At 40.5% G+C, this 19,424-nt stretch overlaps 1 protein-coding gene across 6 annotated transcripts in view; it reads left to right on the top strand.

Moving 5' to 3' along the window:
* The window catches only part of CREBRF (CREB3 regulatory factor), an 88,141-nt gene that overhangs the window by 49,803 nt on the left and 18,914 nt on the right, over positions 1-19,424 (top strand). For all 6 annotated transcript variants that reach the window (XM_032158644.2, XM_032158646.2, XM_058440150.1 and 3 more), the window contains 4 exons: positions 4,304-4,498; positions 6,521-6,710; positions 8,293-8,366; positions 18,456-18,578. In XM_032158644.2, coding sequence (XP_032014535.1) covers positions 4,304-4,498; positions 6,521-6,710; positions 8,293-8,366; positions 18,456-18,578 — 582 coding nt within the window. The remainder of the gene's footprint in view (positions 1-4,303; positions 4,499-6,520; positions 6,711-8,292; positions 8,367-18,455; positions 18,579-19,424) is intronic.

Genomic DNA, 19,424 nt, shown 5'->3' on the forward strand with positions numbered 1-19,424 from the left:
CCTAGTTTGAGAAATATTTAATGACCCTAAATTCAAGACCAGTGATCTTGGGGCATAATTTTTTTTCATTCTGTTTGATCATTGAATACAGTCTCTGTATTGAAAGGTGGGTGGTGGCTGGGCATGGTAATTCATGCCTGTAATCTTAGCACTTTGGGAGGCTGAAATGGGAAGATTGCTTGAGCCCGAGTTCGAGACCACCCTGGGCAACAAAGGGAGACTCCTGTCTCTACAAAAAATACAAAAATTAGCCCAGTGTATTGGTGTGTGCCTGGAGCCTTAGCTACTCAGGAGGCTGAGGTGGGAGGATTGCTGGAGCCCAGGAGGTCGAGGCTGTAGTGAGTTGTGATCACACTGCTGCATTCCAGCCTGGGTGACAGAGCAAGTCACAGTCCGAAGAAAGGTGGATGGCTTTAGGCAACAAATTCAGAGAGAGAGAGAGTGTGTGTGTGTGTGTATGTATGTTTGTGATGGTGAATTTATGGTGTATGCTATTAGAAAATATTATATTAAGTCAGAGAAAACTGATGGCTTTTAAATACTTGTGGGAAAAAGGCTGAAGACCTATAGGTAATAAAACTAGTAACTAATTTGGGTGGGACAGAAGAAAAAAAAATCTTCATGATTCTTTAAACTTAACATGAAATATATGCAGGAAAAAATTATTCAGATCATTTAATTAGGCACAAGAAAAGTGGGAAGCCCTGAGACACCTTGAGTTGTGGGGCCTGACTTAGTCCCAGCTGTGCCAAATCATATCAAGTCTCCATGAGCATTGTAGTTCGTATAAATGGAGCTAACAACCTCCTTCCTAACCAGGGACAGTGATTTGCCAGAGATCCAGGCCCCCACAGAGAGGCAAAGGTAGTTACTATCTAAGGGAGTATATCAAATAAAGTATCCAGGAGGATGGTATGTGTATATATGTGTGTGTGTGTGTGTGTGTGTGTGTGTGTGTGTACACACACAGCTGAAGAAGCTGTATATAAATTTTTTTCTCTTATGCTTTGGGCTGGGATAGGCTTAAGTGTGGAACACCCAATTACTAACATTGATAGGAAGGTGGGAGTGTTTTGGTTGGTGCATCTGCCTGTGTTGAGGTGTTCACAGTCAAACTAGGGTAATCTTGTGAGCCAGTAATTTTTGCCTACCTAGTGTAACAGGGGCCTTTTTATTATTTATTTATTTATTGAGACAGAATCTTGCTGTTGTTGCCCAGGCTGGAGTGCAGTGGTATGATCTCGTCTCACTGCACTCCACCTCCTGGGTTCAAGTCTTCTCCTGCCTCAGCCTCCTGAGTAGCTGGGATTACATGTGTACGCCACCATGCCCAGCTGATTTTTGTATTTTTAGTAGAGATGGTTTCGCCATGTTGGACAAGCTGGTCTTGAATTCCTGACCTCATGTGATCTACCCACCTCGGGCTCCCAAAGTGCTGGGATTACAGGTGTGAGCCACCGTGCCTGGCCATGAGGGCCTTTTGTTTATTTATTTTTGTATTTTTAGTAGAGGTGGGGTTTCATCGTGTCAGCCAGGATGGTCTCGATCTCCTGACCTTGTGATCCGCCTGCCTCGGCCTCCCAGAGTGCTGGGATTACGGGCATGAGCCACCGTGTCTGGCCACAAGGGCCTTTTTAAAGGCCATTTCTGTCGGCAACATATGGCCCTTGCATCTTTTCCAAAACTAGGTTGATAACTAGAACAAAATAAATCCTACAATTTGAAAAGAAACATAAGCACAAATAAATAGGCCAAAGCCATTGCTTTATTCTAATATAGTTTTTAAAAATTAGACTTCTAGAAATGATTGTGTCACTCAACTTGTGCATCATTTTTTAAGAAGAGCCTAAGGGGCCTGGCGTGGTGGCTCACACCTGTAATCTCAGCACTTTGGGAGGCCGAGGTGGGTGGATCATGAGGTCAGGAGATCGAAACCATCCTGGCTAACACGATGAAACCCCGTCTCTACTAAAAAATAGAAAAAATTAGCCGGGCGTGGTGGTGGGTGCCTGTAGTCCCAGCTACTCGGGAAGCTGAGGCAGGAGAATGGTGTGAACCTGGGAGGTGGAGCTTGCAGTGAGCCAAGATCGTGCCACTGCACTCCAGCCTGTGTGACGGAGCAAGACTCCATCTCAGAAAAAAAGAGCCTAAGGGTCACCATCACACTGCTTGCTGTTTTGTTTTAAACTACCACGTGTGTACTAATAAAATGCTGTTAACACCAGCAGTGCTACAAAAGCTTGTCTTAACTCTTGCTCAGAAATCATTCTGCTTTCCAAATTGATTCTGTTTTTTAAAGTCATGTTTATTGTGGTATAATTTTCACAGTAAAATTCACCCCTCTTACAGTGTACACTTCTATGAGTTTTGACAAATCATGTAATCATGTAACCACCACTAATACAGAATAGTTTGATCACCCCCCAAAATTCCCTATTTTATTTTATGTTATGTTATGTTATGTTACTGAGATAGAGTCTTGCTCTTGTTGTCCAGGCTGTAGTGCAATGGCACAATCTTGGCTCACTGCAACCTCTACCTCCCGGATTCAAGCGATTCTCCTGCCTCAGCTTCCCGAGTAGCTGGGATTACAGGCACCCACCACCATGCCTGGCTAATTTTTGTATTTTTAGTAGAGATGAGGTTTCGCCATGTGGGCCAGGCTGGTCTCGAACTCCTGATCTCAGGTGATCCGCCCACCTTGGCCTCCCAAAGTCCTGGGATTACAGGCGTGAGCCACCACACCCGGCCCCTTATGTTCTTTTATAGTCATCCCTTTCCTCCACTGCCAATCCCTGGCAACCACTGTGTCCATATAGTTTTGCCTTTTCCAGAGTAGCATATAAATGGAAGCATGCTCTTGATTCATTCTTTGTCTGGAGAAAACTTAGTTCCTCAAAGCAAACACATCATCACCTTCTTATGTTTTCAGGAAGGAAAAATGACCATTTTACTTATGGTCAATGCTGCCCAAGTTTTCCTGGTTACCTTAGGTTTGGATTGTGTACATTCTTTGCACAGCCCATTCCCTCTTGTTCATGTACCTAGCATTAATGATGTGGAGTACATCAGAGGTGGCCATTCTCTGAGGTATTTTAGATTTATAGGTCATTCAATACTGGGTCTGACCAACAGTTCTAGCAACTCAGAATTAAGTATTTTCTGAAACTTCTATTAGGAAAATCCCCCCTTCTTAAACAGTGATGTTAATACAAATAGCTTTCAATAAAATATTAACTGGAATAGGCATATAAGTTTTTTATCTGATAGGCAGTGTGAGAACTGTCATCTTTTATACTTTTCCAAAAGAAGTAGCGTGACAGGTAAGAAGAAAACTAATGCTGCCACATAGAATTCTGCCCAGTAGAACACCATCATAGAAATGTATATAGCCGGGCTAGGCATGGTGGCTCATGCCTGTAATCCCAGCACTTTCAGAGGCTGAGGCCAGAGGACTGCTTGTGAACCCAGGAGTTTGAGACCAGCCTGGCAACATAGTGAGACCTCTGTCTCTACAAAATTTTTTTTTTTTAGAGACAGAGTCAGAGTCTCATTCTGTTGCCCAGGCTGGAGTACTGTGGCACAATCTCGGCTCACTACAACCTCTGCCTCCTGGGTTCAAGTGATTCTTGTGCCTCTGCCTCCCGAGTAGCTGGGATTGCAGGCGTGCACCACCACGCCCTGGCTAATTTTTGTATTTTTTAGTGGAGACAGGGTTTTGCCATGTTGGCCAGGTTGGTCTCAAACTCCTGACCTCAGGTGATCTACCTATCTCGGCCTCCCAAAGTGCTGGGATTACAGGTGTGAGCCACCACGCCTGGCCTACAAAAAATTTTTTTAAAATTAAAAAAAAAAATAAAAAAGTGTATATAGCTTTCTGTCCGAGATGTTTCAGATACATAAATATTAGAAGGAAGACATTTAAAAGTCATAGTTTATGTATCTAAGTACCATTATCTGATGGTACTTTTGATATTCCTATAGCTGTCCTGTAATTGTTCTCTTAATCCTGTTTGAAGGTAATAAAAATAGTATCGTATACTAACTTATAAAAACTAAAGAGAAACCCAAGGAAGATGAACAGTGTAGTTATCTATGTTTATTAATCTCGGAATGTTTTATGAGTTAGAGATTTACGTATTAAAAGTTCTCTTATAGACCTGGTTTTTTATCTTTGACATGCCAATGATGTTTTCAGATGCAAGGAAATTACCAAGTCACAAATAGAAGGGATCTTTTCGTTGGTTCTGATTGATTTATTGAAATTTATGGAGCTTAAAAATTGCGGGACCTTTTTTTTAAGGCTATGAAAATGATTCTGTAGAAGACCTGAAGGAGGTGACTTCAGTATCTTCACGGAAGAGAGGTAAAAGAAGATACTTCTGGGAGTATAGTGAACAACTTACACCATCACAGCAAGAGAGGATGCTGAGACCATCTGAGTGGAACCGAGATACTTTGCCAAGTAATATGTATCAGAAAAATGGCTTACATCATGGTAAGAGGGTATTGGGTATTGCAGTCAGATATTTAGTGTCACTTTAATTAAGTTGAGATGCTAATCCATAATGCTTACTCCCTGTACCTAGGCATTTAACCCTTCCTAGCAAACTGGAGATGGGGACTGTAGAGCTGCTACATTTGCATGACTACTCACAAATAGCTTTTACCAGTGTTAAGAGTCCTTACCTAAGCGGGGAGGAAGGACTGTGTAAACATTATTTCATTTCTAGTCCCTTCTTAATCTACTTACCCCATCCAGGAAATGACTAGGAGGCTGCTGGTTTCTGACCTGTCACAGTTGGTATAACCAGAAGGGTTGAGGAGAAAGTGAACGGGCTCTCTTGCATTCTTTTTTTTTTTTTTTTTTTTTTTTGAGACAGTCTCGCTCTGTTGCCCAGGCTGGAGTGCAGTGGCACAATCTCGGCTCACTGCAAGCTCCGCCTCCCGGGTTCACGCCATTCTCCTGCCTCAGCCTCTCCGAGTAGCTGGGACTACAGGCGCCCGCCACCACGCCCGGCTAATTTGTTTGTATTTTTTTTTAGTAGAGACGGGGTTTCACCATAGTCTCGATCTCCTGACCTCGTGATCCGCCCGCCTCGGCCTCCCAAAGTGCTGGGATTACAAGCGTGAGCCACCGCGCCCGGCCATCTTGCATTCTTGTCTAATCCGCAGATGTAAATGGGGGGACTGGAATTCAAATGGTAATGGGGATAAAAGGGCAAGGAAAGAAAAGAAAGGGAGGATGGTTATGGAGAAAAGGAGTAGTAGAGAAGAGTCGAATACCTGTAGTAGGAATCAGAAGTTTATAATCTTAGGTAGGTCAGGCCGTGTGCTGCAGCTCATGCTTGTAATCCCAGCACTTTGGGAGGCTGAGATGGGAGGATCACTTGAGTCCAGGAGTTAGAGTCTGCAATGAATTGTGATTATGCCACTGCACTCCATCCTGGGTGATAGAGTGAGACCCTGTCTCTAAAAAAAATTTTAAAAATGACAGTCTTAGGTAGGTCAAATTTTTTATTGTGAACTCAGGAAGCTGTGATTAAGTAGAATTTATTCTGCACAAATGTTATTTTTTAATTAATCCATAGTTTCTAGTTCTTCTGCTCTGAATAAAAAAAATTAATACAAAGTCTTTACTGAAAAAAGTGGGGAGGGGAACTACTAGTAAGTGTGATGGTCAGTAAACAGGTTATTCACTCCTCATACAGATGTGAGTTGCTAAGGATTTTTGAGGACAAGAATTCCGTCTGATGTATGTTTGTGCCTCATTTTCCTTTTCCACTAGCAACCAGGTGTACTATATTGTCTCTCAGTAAATAATTACCAAGTTTTTGCCTTCAGATAAGTTTTCTACTAGAAATGAAACATTAAGTCCAGTCAATAATCCCAAGTAGCATATGAGTACTAGGGAAGTTGTAGGAGTTCGGAGGACAGAACCATCCCTTTTGCCTAGAGAGACAGACCAAGACCCCTTGAGTCTTCTATAATGTTATTTATCAAAGCAACAAAAGAAGAGCTTTTAAACAAGGTTATGTTTACTTGTTGGATTTTCAAGTTCAATACAAAAATGTGTATGTCTGACAATTTTCAGACGTAGTATCAGAAACATCTTGGTTTGGGTAAAATCTCCAACCTCTTTTCTAACTATATATTATACCCTAGTCCTGATTTTGGTGTTCAGTTGAACTCATACTCATCCTGAGATTTGAGATGCTTAGTATGCCATGCAAATAATGAAGAATCTGTCATGCTGGGACTAGAAGCCTAGGGTAGGGAATAACTTGGAAAAAGTTAGAACTCTGCCATATCACCCCCATTTCCTGCAGCCACAAGATGGGAAGGAGAGGAGGCCAGCCCTTCTAGGATAGATTGTTAAACATGCTAAGACTTCTGAAACACGCCAAGACTTCTGAAAAGAAAAGGTAGTGGTGGGAAGTGGTTAAAAATGTGGCTGTGAAAAATGTGTCTCTTGTTAATTAAAGTGATCTAACTTAAACTTCTTTTAAACTGTTTATAGGAAAATATGCAGTAAAGAAGTCACGGAGAACTGATGTAGAAGACCTGACTCCAAATCCTAAAAAACTCCTCCAGATAGGCAATGAACTTCGGAAACTGAATAAGGTGATTAGTGACCTGACTCCAGTCAGTGAGCTTCCCTTAACAGCCCGACCAAGGTCAAGGAAGGAAAAAAATAAGCTGGCTTCCAGGTAAATGCTAATAATGTTCACTCGTGAAGAAAGTTTAGGAGGTGAAGTTAGGCCCTAAGTGAGTTTTTATAGAAGGACAACAAAGAAATTGTATTTTTCTTTTATAAATTCTACAATGAGAATATTATAATTTTTCTTTTGAAAGTAGAAGACGGTATTTTTGTTTTACGGAAAAAGTTTTTAAGAGGGGAGAGATGAATGGACTCTGGTGCATTATGTTGTAGTATAACAATAAAAAATTTTTTCTTAGCTTTATTTTTTGTTTGCTTTTTTAGTAAGTCAGAATTATTGAGCTATAACTTACAGTAAAATGTATACCTTTTAATGTATACTTTTATGAGTTTTGACAAACATATCCAATCATATAACCACCACCACGATCAAGATATTGAACATTTTCATCATCTTAAAAAGTTTCCTTATGTCTCTTTGTAAAAGCAAACCCCTTCCTGCACCCATCGCCCCTCAAAACCACTGATCTATTTTCTGTCTCCACAGTTTTGCCTTTTCCAGAATGTCATGTACATGGAATATATTGTATGTATGTAGCCTTTGATTGAACCTGTCTTCCTTTTTTTTTTTGGAGATAGAGTCTCACTCTGTCACACAGGCAGTGGTCTGATCTTAGTTAGCTCACTGCAACCTCTGCCTCCAGGGCTCAAGGGATCTTCCCGCCTCAGTCCCCTAAGTAGCTGGGATTATAGATGTGACCCAGCATGCCCAGCTAATTTTTGTATTTTTTGGAGAGATGGGGTTTCACCATGTAGCCCAGGCCTCACAAAGTGCTGGGATTACAGGCGTGAGCCACTGCGCCCAGCTGAATCTGTATTCTTTCACTCAACATGACACATTTGAGATTCATCCATATTGTTGCCTGGAGTAATAATTTGTTCCTTTTGGTTGCTGAGTTGTATTCCTTTGGGTAGGGATATACTATAGTTTATCCATTCACCAGTTGAAGGGCATTTGGGTTGCCTCCAGTTTTTGGCAATTATGAATAAAACCACCATCAGCGTTCACTTACACATGTTTGTATGAATATATTTCCATCTCTCTTAGATAAATATCCAAGCATATATGTTTAGAAGAAACTGACAATTCTCCAAAGTAGCTATATATACTGTTTTACTTTCCTGCTAGCAACACATGAGGGTTCCACTTGCTTCACATCCTGTACAACTTTTGGTATTATCAGTTTTTGTTTTTATTTTTGTTTTTTAGCCACTTTAATAGGTGTTTGCTGATATAGCTTTATTTTTAAATGTGTGCTAAATTTTTAAAAATCAATTTGCATAAATGATTATGTTGTGTTTTCTGGTAACTCAGTTATTTGATAAACGTCAGTAGGCAGCGGTTTTGGATTGCTATTAGAAAATGAAAGATGAATATTCACTTAAGAGAGCAGGCTGGGCGTGGTGCCTCATGCCTATAATCCCAGCACTTTAGGAGGCCAAAAAGGAAGGATCACTTGCAGCTAGGAGTTGGAGAGTAGCCTGGGCAACATAGCGAGACCCCTTCTCCACAATTAAAAATAATAAACTTAAGAAAAAGAAAGTGAACTAACTGCTCCTTCCTTTCACAGAGCTTGTCGGTTAAAGAAGAAAGCCCAGTATGAAGCTAATAAAGTGAAATTATGGGGCCTCAACACAGAATATGGTAAACCTAAAGTTTTAAGAAGTTGATTAACCACCTATTGATTTGCTGACCACTCTCTCTTTTCTTTGGTTTGTGATTTGCTTTCCCTGTATTCTGCCTAGTTTTTGGCTAGCCTCCTGTTATCTGCTCACTAAGCCACATGCTCGCTTTCCTTCAGTCTTGTCCTCCTTTTAATATAAGTTTCTGTACTGGTGACTTCCCAATCCACATCTCATCTTTACACTAACAAGCTGATCCACATTGTGACCATGGTAATTTATTTATTTTTTTTTTCTGTAGAAGATTTAGAAAGTTTTGGCTGGGCGCGGTGGCTCACGCTTGTAATCCCAGCACTTTGGGAGGCCGAGGTGGGTGGATCACGAGGTTAGGAGATAGAGACCACGGTGAAACCCCGTCTCTACTAAAAAATACAAAAAATTAGCCGGGCGTGGTGGCGGGCGCCTGTACTCCCAGCTACTCGGAGAGGCTGAGGCAGGAGAATGGCGTGAACCCGGGAGGCGGAGCTTGCAGTGAGCCGAGATTGTGCCACTGCACTCCAGCCTGGGCGACAGAGGGAGACTCCTTTCCAAAAAAAAAAAAAAAAAAAAAAAAAAAAAAAAGAAAGTTTTACTAGTAAATTAAGAATAGGCAGCAAAAACAACCTGCACTTCTCGAAAGATCACAATAATTTCTTCCATTTTATAATGGTGTTACTGGATTAGCCAGTTTTGTTAACTGATTTTAATATTTTCCCTAAATTGAATAATGACATTTTAGGCTTCGTATGAATAATTTAGACCTGTGTTTTTCAGATTTGATTGCTCATTGGAATTGTCTGTGTACTTGGTTAAAATACACATTTCTAGACTTCTCTACAGATCTTCTGAATTAGAAGTGTACAAGTAGAACTCAAGAATCCATATTTTTAACACTTCTCAGATCATTCTCTTTTGGTGTGTGAGACAGGATCTTACTCTGTTGCCCAGGCTAGAGTGCAGTAGTGTGATCACAGTTCATTGCAGCCTCTACCTTCTGGGCTCAGGTGATCCTCCCACTGCAGCCTCCCGGGTATCTGGGAATACAGGAGTGTGCTACCACGCCTGGCTAATTTTTTGCATTTTTCATAGAGGTGGGGTTTCTACTGTGTTGCCCAGTCTGGTCCCAAATTCGTGGGCCCAAGCAATCTGCCTACCTCAACCTCCCAAAGTGCTGGGATTACAGGCATGAGCCACTTGGGATTACAGGCATGAGCCGCTGCACCCAGCCAAGATTATTCATTTTTTTTTCTTTTTATTTTGAGACGGAGTCTCACCCTGTTGCCCAGGCTGGAGTGCAGTGGCGCGATCTCGGCTAACTGCAACCTCTGCTTCCCAGGTTCAAGCAGTTCTCCTGCCTCAGCCTCCCGAATAGCTGGGACTACAGGCCTGCGTGCTACACCCGGCTAATTTTTGTATTTTTAGTAGAGACAGGGTTTCACCATGTTGGCAAGGCTGGTTTCGAACTCCTGACCTCAGATGATCCACCTGCCTTGGCCTCCCAAAGTGCCGAGATTACAGGCATGAGCCACTGCACCCAGGCCAAGATTATTCTTAATGGAACCATTCTAGCACTTATTCAGGAACTGCTGGCTTTGATCTAAACCAAAGTGCTTCTCAGCATTTCACATTGTAGCACATGTAGAAAATTACCATCTCTGAGGCATCACGGAATATAACAAGAGTAGGCTGCTCATGGGAGGAGGTCCCGATGAGCTGAGGGGATAATTATCTTAACACATCTAGAACCCTTTTACAGCACTTCAGAGGTATGGGAAGCTCTGGTTTTGATCTTCTGTGATAAGAACACCTACCTTCTCTCTTATTTTGTTTAAGCCTGGTGTTATAAGAGTTAGTGTATTCCTTTGCCTCAAAAATTGTCCTCTTCAATGTGTAGTTCTTTTGGGCAAGTTGAATCTGAAAGTGAAGCAGTGTGAACAACGACCAATTATTTGTTTCTAGCGGTTTTCTTAAGTTTAGCATGTCTGGCACATAGATGTTCAATAAACTGTGCAGTTTTTCTTAATCCTTTATCTTGATTATTTTGTTTCCTTTGGTGAGGGCAGAAAAAGAATTTCCAACTGTAAAGTTTTCAGCTTATGAAATGAACTTATGTTTTATTTAATAGCCACTCAGTAAATGAATTAGATAAAATAATTGTTGGTGTGTTGAAATGCAAAGCTATCCATTTTCCTATTGTTCTTTCTTACTATTGAAACATTTTGGCCTTGAGCTCTGTTAATGGTGCCCTGGCCTCCTTCTAGATATCTGGAAGTCACTCTGTTACTTCTTTGTGGAACACTTATTATCCATTACCTATCAGCCCAATAGTTTCTAGAATTTGTGATTTACAATTTGAAAAAGATTCTGAGACTTGAGAACATAGGCTTACCAACTTTATATTTTGCCAAGTGAGAACATTAAAAAGAACATCATCTACTATTACTATAATTTCATATAAGGAAGGATATTTTAGTATTAAAAATTTGAGAAGGGCATAATCTCATAATAGAAAATAAATTTAGATTTATGAAAAATGTACTATGTTGTCTTTATCATTTTTAATATGTCATGAACTGGCATTGTTCCAGGGACTAGCTTCAGGGGCCCACTATACTACTCATCTCATCCTATCCCACCAGACTTCCTTCTATTGATTCCTCCTGCCAAAGCTCACTGGAGACTGCTGTGTGAATCCTGTGGAAACTTGTTGACTCAGAATGAGAAATAGAACTGTTAGCTCTTCACCCTGACTGACGTATTTTGTCCCTAAGAAAAGCTATATGGAAACATTAAAACCAGAAAATCCCTTGATGAATATGGCATCAGAGGAGGAGGATCTGTTTATGAGTTGAATGTTTGGACTCAATTTCCGAGAGCCAGGTGCTTCTATTTCCTAAACCAGAGGTTTGTGGTAGCATGAGAGCCCTTTCCCTTTTCTCTCCCTGCCCCATAATGTGCTTGGACACTGTCAAGGCTTGAGAAGAGCTATTCTGCTCAGTTTTACTTTAGATTTTATAGTGTTTTTTCTTTTTCTTTTCTTTTTTTTTTTTTTGAGACGGAGTTTCACTCTTGTTGCCCAGGCTGGAGTGCAATGGCGTGATCTCGGCTCACCGCAACCTCCACCTCCTGGGTTCAAGCGATTCTCTTGCCTCAAGCCTCCCGAGTAGCTGGAGTTACAGGCATGTACCACTACGCCTGGCTAATTTTGTATTTTTAGTAGAGACAGGGTTTCTTCATGTTGGTCAGGCTGGTGTCGAACTCCCGACCTCAGGTAATCTGCCTGCCTTGGCCTCCCAAAGTGCTGGGATTACAGGCATGAGCCACCGTACCCGGCCCCTGAATGTAGTTTAAAATTGTCCCTCTCACTTTCCTCTTCAACTGCAGTTTAGATTGGCCCCTTCTCAGTATTGCTAGATGAAGAATAACAAATCACTGGTTTTTACACCAGGCATTGTGGCATGCTTCTGTAATCCCAGTTACTCAGGAGGCTGAGGTGGGAGGATTGTTTGAGACCAGCCTGGATGATCAAGAAATACCCCATCTCTTTAAAAACAGAACAAAAACCTCAAATCACCAAGAGGTAGAGATTAATTTCAGACTATAGGAATCCTGTGTGCTGAAATAAAAAATGTGTTTTCCTCACAGCTTTACCGAGGTATAATTGAAGTACAGTACCTCTACACATTGAAAGAGTATAATTTGATTGGTTTATATATGCATACATATGTAAAACAATCAAGATAATGAATATTTCCATTACCTCCAAAAGATTCCTAGTGCCCCTTTATAAGTCATTCTGCTCTCCAGTCCTATCCCTGGATAGCCTCAATCTGCTTTCTGTCACTATAGAGTAATTTACATTTTTCTAAGATGTTACATTAATGGAATCACAATATGTTTACATTTTTGCCTGGCTACTTTCACTCAGCATAATTATTTAAAAATTCCTCCATGTTGTTACCTGTATTAATAGTTAGATCCTTTTTATTGCTAACTAGTATTCCATTGTATGGATGTACTACAATTTATTTATCTCTTCACCTGTTGATGGATACTTAGGTTGTTTCAAGTTTTTGGCTATAACCACGGGGCTATGAGTATTTGTGTACAAGTACTCATATGTAGACATATGTTTTAATTTCTGTTGGTTAAATACCCAGATGTAGAATGATTGATTCATAAGATAAGTGTATATTTACTTTTATAAGAAACTGCGAAACTGTTTTCCAAACTGACTGTGCCGTTTTGCATTCTTAAAAACAGTGTAGGAGGGTTCTAGTTGGTCCACAGCCTTGCCAACACATGGCAGGGCCTATCTTCTTATTTTTACAAATCTAATGGGTGTCTGATGGTATCTCATTGTGGTCTTAACTTTTCATTTCTCTGATTAATAACATTGAGCCTCTTTCCTGTGCTTATTGGCTGTTCATGTTTTCTTTTGTGAAGTGTCTGTTCAAATATTTTGCCATTTAAAAAAATTGGTTTCTCTTCTAAAGTTTCTTTATTCTGGGCCGGTCGCAGTGGCTCATACCTGTAATCTTAGCACTTTGGGAGGCTGAGATGGGTCGATCACCTGAGGTCAGGAGTTCGAGACCAGTCTGGCCAACATAGTGAAATCCCGTCTCTACTAAAAATACAAAAAATTAGCCAGGCTTGGTGGTGGGCACCTGTAATCCTAGCTACTCATGGGGCTGAGGCAGGAGAATCACTTGAATCTGGGAGGTGTGGTTGCAGTGAGCTGAGATTGTGCCATTGCACTCCAGCCTGGGCAACAAGAGTGAAACTCTGTCTCAAAAAAAGAAAAAAAAAAGTAAGTAAATAAATAAATGTTCTTTATTCTGGATATAAGTTCTTTGGCTTGGCTTTTTGCTTTCCTCATTGGCATCTTTTCCTTTCCTTTTCCTTTTTCTTTTCCTTTTTCCTTTCCTTTTCCCCTTTCCCTTTCCTTTCCTTTCCTTTTCTTTCCTTTCCTTTCCTTTCCCTCTTCCTCCTTCCCTCCCTCCCCCCCCTCCCTCCTTCCTTGCTTCCTTCCTTCCTTCTCTCTCTCCTCTCTCTTTCTCTGTCTCTCTCTCTCTCCCTCTCTCTCTCTTTCTCTCTTTTTATCTCCCTCTCTTCTGCTCCCCTCCCCTCCCTCTCCTTCCATCTTTCTGTCTTTCTTATCTTTCCTCACTCTGTTGTCCAGACTGGAGTCCAATGGTGCGATCTCAGCTCACTGCAACCTCTGCCTCCCAGGTTCAAGCGATTCTCGTGCCTCAGCCTCCCAAATAGCTGGGATTACAGGAGTGCACCACCACACCCAACTGATTTTTTTTTTTTTTTTTTTTTTTTTTTTTTTTTTTTTTTTTTTTTTTTTTTTTTTTTTTTGAGACGAAGTCTCACTCTGTTGCCCAGGCTGGAGTGCAGTGGCACCACCTTGGCTCACTGCAAGCTCCGCCGCCTGGGTTCACGCCATTCTCCTGCCTCAGCCTCCTGAGTAGCTGGGACTACAGGCGACTGCCACCACGCCCAGCTAATTTTTTTGTATTTTTAGTAGAGACAAGGTTTCACCATGTTAGCCAGGATGGTCTCGATCTCCTGACCTCGTGATCCGCCTGCCTCAGCCTCCCAAAGTGCTGGGATTACAGGCGTGAGCCACGGCACCTGGCCTGATTTTTGTAATTTTAGTAGAGACAGGGTTATGCCATGTTGGCGAGGCTGGTTTCGAACTCCTGGCCTCAAGTGATCCACCCGCCTCGGCCTCCCAAAGTGCTGGGTGGGATTACAGGCATGAGCCACCACACCTGGCCCTCATTGGCATCTTTCAAAGATCAAACATTTTTAATTTTGATGAATCAATTTGTCAGTTTTTTTTACATTTCATGATGTTTTGTGTTGTAAGAAACCTTTGCCAACTCCAGCATTTACAAATCTTTTCTTGTATTTTTTTTTCTTAGCATTTACATAGTTTTAGGTTTTGCATTTAGGCTTATGATCTATTTTAGGTCAATTTTTGCATATGGCATAAGGTAAAAGATGATGTTCATATTTTCCCATATAAATATCTGGTTGATCAAGCACCATACATTGAAAAGACTTTCCCTTCCCCATTGAATTGTTTTTGCACCTTTGTTCAGTCAATAGACCATATATTTATGGGTTTACTTCTAGATATTGTATTCTGTTTCATTGATACATTTATCTTCCTTTATGTGGATACAAAACTTTTTTTTTTTTTTTTAATAGAGACGGGGCTGGGCATGGTGGCTCATGCCTGTAATCCTAGCACTTTGGGAGGTCAATTGGGAGGATTGCATGATTGCTTGAGGCCAAGAGTTCAAGACCAACCTGGCCAACATAGTGAGACCCCTGTCTCTATTTAAATTATTTATAAAAAAGAAAAAAGATTAAAAAAAAACATAGATGGGGTCTCGCTGTCTTGCCTCGAACTCCTGGGCTCAAGCTGTCATCCCATCTTGGCCTCCCAAAGAGCTGGGATTACAGGCATGAGCCATTGCGCCCAGTCATGTAGATAGAAAATTGTCTTGATCACTGTACAGAACTGTCTTGATTACTGTAAATCTTTAAGTTAGGTAGGGCTAGTTCTTGTTAGACCTCCAATTTTGCTCTTTTTATTTAAATCTGTTTTGGCTATTACAGGTCTTTTGCATGTCTATATAGATTTTCAAATTACTTTATCAGCTTTTACAGAAAAGCTTACTGGAATTTTAATTGGGATTGCTTTGAATCTTTAGATCTATTTGGAGAGAATTACTATCTTAAAATGGAGTTTTCCAATCCATGGACCTGGTATCTCTATCTAGCTAAGTCTTCTTTAGTTTCTGTCTGCCGTCTTTTACAGTGTTGAGTGTAGAGTGCTTGAACATCTTTTATTAGATGTAGTCCTGAGTATTTTATGTTTTTTAGTGCTTCTGTAAATGGAATTGCTTTTGAAATTTTATTTTTGAGTTCTTTGGTATTAATATATAAAACATATTTTTGTGTATTACTCTTAGTTCCAGTAGTAGGTATGTAGATTCCGTGGGATTTTCTGCTGACAGAGTCATCATCTGCAAATAGGAATGGTTTTATTTCTTCCTTTCTGATCTTTATGGCTTTTGTTTTTCTGCCTTATCAAAATGTCTAGAACAGCCACAATATTAAATAGAGTGGTGATTGCCTTGTTTACAATCTCAGGGGAAACATTTTATCTTAGGTATGATGTTTGTGTTGTGCTTTTTTGTAGATGAGATGCCCTTTATCATTTTGAGAAAATTTCCTTCTATTTCTAGTTTTGTTTATTATGAATGGGTGTTGATTTTTTTGCATCTATTGGAACAATCATGTATTATTCTCTTTTATTTTGTTAATACATCACATATTCACCTGTTAAAGTGGCCAGTTACATTTGTTAATATTTGGATGTTAAGCCAACCTTGCATTCTTGGAATAAACACTACTTGGTTATGATATATCTTCCTTTTTATATTGGAATTTATTGCTAATATTTCATATTATTCTATTCTAATATTATATGTTGGATTCCATTGTTAATGCTTTGTTAAGGATTTTATGTCTACATTCAAGAGGGATATTGGTCTATGATTTTTATTTTCTTGTTTTATAAGGTTTTAGTATTAGGGCTATACTGGCCTTATAGAATTAATTGGACCATGATCTCTTTTTCTTTTTTGTTTGACAAAGTTTTATAAGATCAATTTTATTTCTTCATTGTATCTATGATAGAATTTGCTATTAAAACCTTCTAGGTTCTTTTTTTGGGGAAGATATTTGGTAATTTCAATTCTTTACTAGAAAAAGCTATTCAGATGCTTTATTTCTTCTTGTATGGATTTTCTTTTTCTTTCTTTCTTTTTTTTTTTTGAGACAGTGTCTCACTCTGTTGCTCAGGCTGGAGTGTGGTAGCATGATCTCAGCTCACTGCAACCTCTGCCTCCCAGGTTCAGGCAATTCTCATGCCTCAGTCTCCTGAGTAGCTGGGATTACAGGCATGTGCCACCATGCCTGGCTAATTATTTTTATTTTTAGTATAGATGGGGTTTCACTGTGTTGGCCAGGCTGGTCTGGAACGCCTGGCCTCAAGTGATCTACCTGTCTCGGCCTCCCAAAGTGCTGGGATTACAGATGTGAGCCACCGTGCCTGAGCCTCTTCTTTTTTTTTTTTTTTTTTTTTTTTTGAGACGGAGTCTTGCTTGTTGCCCAGGCTGGAGTGCAGTGGTGTAATCACAGCTCACCGTAACCTCCGCCTCCCAGGTTCAGGCGATTTTCTTGCCTCAGCCTCCTGAGTAGCTGAGATTACAGGCACCTGCCACTAAGCCCAGCTAATTTTTATATTTTATTAGAGATGTGGTTTCATCATGTTGGCTAGGCTGGTCTTGAACTTCTGACCTCGGGTGATCCACCTGCCTCGGCCTCCCAAAGTGCTGGGATTACAGGCGTGAGCCACCGCACCCGGCCTTCCTGGCTTCTTATATGGATTTTAAATTGTGTTTTCAAGAAATTTGTTCATTTCACCCAAGTCGTTAAATTTGTTAGCACCATAGTTTCTTATTATCCTTTTAATATCTATAGATTCTAAAGTGATAACACCTTTGTCGTTACAGATGTGAGTGATTGATGTTGTCTCTTATTTTTCATGATGGATCTACCTGGGTGGGGGGTTGTCAGTATTGTTGATCATTTCAAAGAACCAGCTTTTGGCTTTGTTAATTTTCCTTATTGTGTATTTGTTTACTGTTACATACATTTCTGTTCTTTATTATTATTTCCCTCCTTTACTTACATTGAGTTAACTTGCTTTTTTTTTTTTTTTTTTTTTTTTTTTGAGACAGAGTCTTGCTCTGTCACCCAGTCTGGAGTGCAGTGGTGTGATCTCGGCTCACTGCAAGCTCTGCCTCTTGAGTTCACGCCATTCTTCTGCCTCAGCCTCCTGAGTAGCTGGGACTACAGGCACCCACCACCACACCCAACTAATTTTTTGTATTTTTAGTAGATACAGCATTTCACCGTGTTAGCCAGGATGGTCTCTATCTCCTGACCCTGTGATCCTCCTGCCTTGGCCTCCCAAAGTGCTGGGGTTACAGGTGTGAGCCACCGTGCCCGGCCTTAACTTGCTTTTTGTTCTGTTTTGTTTTGAAGCTTTTCAAGGTGGGGAAATCTGTTTTTAAAGCTTTTGTTTTTGAGGGACTTGGTTTGATTTATTTAATAAATATTTACTAAGGTCCTATGATTCAATATAGCAGGCACTATCAGGTCTTAAAGCAATGAAGACAAGTAGGGCAAGTTGCTTACAGGATAGTGGACATCGATGCATGTCTACAGTGTGTTGTCTTTTTTCCTTGCCGTTTTTTTTAGTTGGAGGGGGGGTCTCACTGTGGTACCTAGGCTGGAGCACAGCGGCTATTCACAGTCACCATCCTAGTGCAACTGCCTGCAACTCCTGGGCTAAAGCCATTCTCCTGCCTCAGCCTCCCAAGTAGCTGGGACTACAGGTGCACACCACCACACCTGGCTACGGTGTGTTATCAAAAGTGCATACCCAGTAATCTTGAGGGTTTTGTTGTTGTTGTTGTTTGATGCTGCTGTTGTTGTTGTTTTTTGAGATGGAGTCTTGCTCTCTCGCCCAGGCTGGAGTGCAGTGGCAAGATCTTGGCTCACTGCAACCTCCACCCCCTAGGTTAGGGTAATTCTCCTGCCTCAGCCTCTGGAATAGCTGTGACTATAGGCACATGCCACCACACCTGGCTAATTTTTGTGGTTTTATTAGACACAGGGTTTCACTGTTTGGCCAGGCTGGTCTCGAACTCCTGACCTCATGCAATCCACCTGCCTTGGTCTCCCGAAGTGTTGGGATTACAGGTGTGAGCCACTGCACCTGGCTAATCTTGAGATACTTTTAAAAAACAAGTGCCACATCATTTGAAATTAAGTCTCTTTGGATAGGAGCTGCTTATAATCATCACTGCTTAATGCTTTCTTACACATTCTCCATTTCTTAATTATCTGTTATTACATAATTAAAAGGAAAGTCTTTCATGGTAGTGACATATTCCAGGTGTTTTGTTCTGTCTTACAGATAATTTATTGTTTGTAATCAACTCCATCAAGCAAGAGATTGTAAATCGGGTACAGAATCCAAGAGATGAGAGAGGACCCAACATGGGGCAGAAGCTTGAAATCCTCATTAAAGATACTCTCGGTAAGAAGAATATGAGATAAATTCATAACAATTAATAACATGTATAAGATGTACAATTTAAGGGGATATTAAAAGTTCTTTAAGGAAAAACTCAAGTGCTCTCATTGTAATTACTCTCCTTTATGAGTAATTTTATCTTTTGAGATTTAGTGTTCATAAACATGTGTTGCAGGTGACCACAATTTGTAATTTAGACTTAATCATGAAACTATTTTAATATTTAAGAAAAACAAACTTCTAGCAACTTTAACCTTTCATGGAGGACAAAAGGTCCCAGAGCTGTCAAGCCTGCAGTTTGCACTTTAGTGTAGAGATTCTTACTTGTTTTACTCAGTAATGCATTTCACAGGATTCCCACAAACTTGGCTCTCTGGTTTCCCATCCCTGAACAGATTGCACAATGTGGGGAGGATCAGAGAGGCAGGGATCTAGACGTCAGGCCAACTGAGAGCCGACGGGGGGAAGAGAGAGCTAGCTAGTATAGACATAGACATGAGAATCAGCTCAGCTGCTATAGGAGAAAGTCACTGACAGACAGTAGCATCCAAGGCATCCAGCATTATACGACCCACGAAAACCCCCAAAATTAAATTTACACAATAAAAGGTCAAATGTTTTTCTTGAACAAAACTATATTTATATTGAAAACAATCAGGTGAAGAGTAGACCCTAAACGCCAGTATTTTCCTCAGCAATCACTTACCTCCTGCTTCCATATGGATTAATTCTGTGCTTGACTTTTTCTTCAAATGGGTTGATGCTATTTTAATTTTTTATGTATTCTTTCATAGCATTTCTTTCTTTTCTTTCCTTTTATTTATTTTTTTTTTTCTTTTTTTTTTTTTT

Source organism: Hylobates moloch, unplaced genomic scaffold (genome assembly GCF_009828535.3).
Source record: "Hylobates moloch isolate HMO894 unplaced genomic scaffold, HMol_V3 SCAFFOLD_6, whole genome shotgun sequence".
NCBI lineage: Eukaryota > Metazoa > Chordata > Mammalia > Primates > Hylobatidae > Hylobates > Hylobates moloch.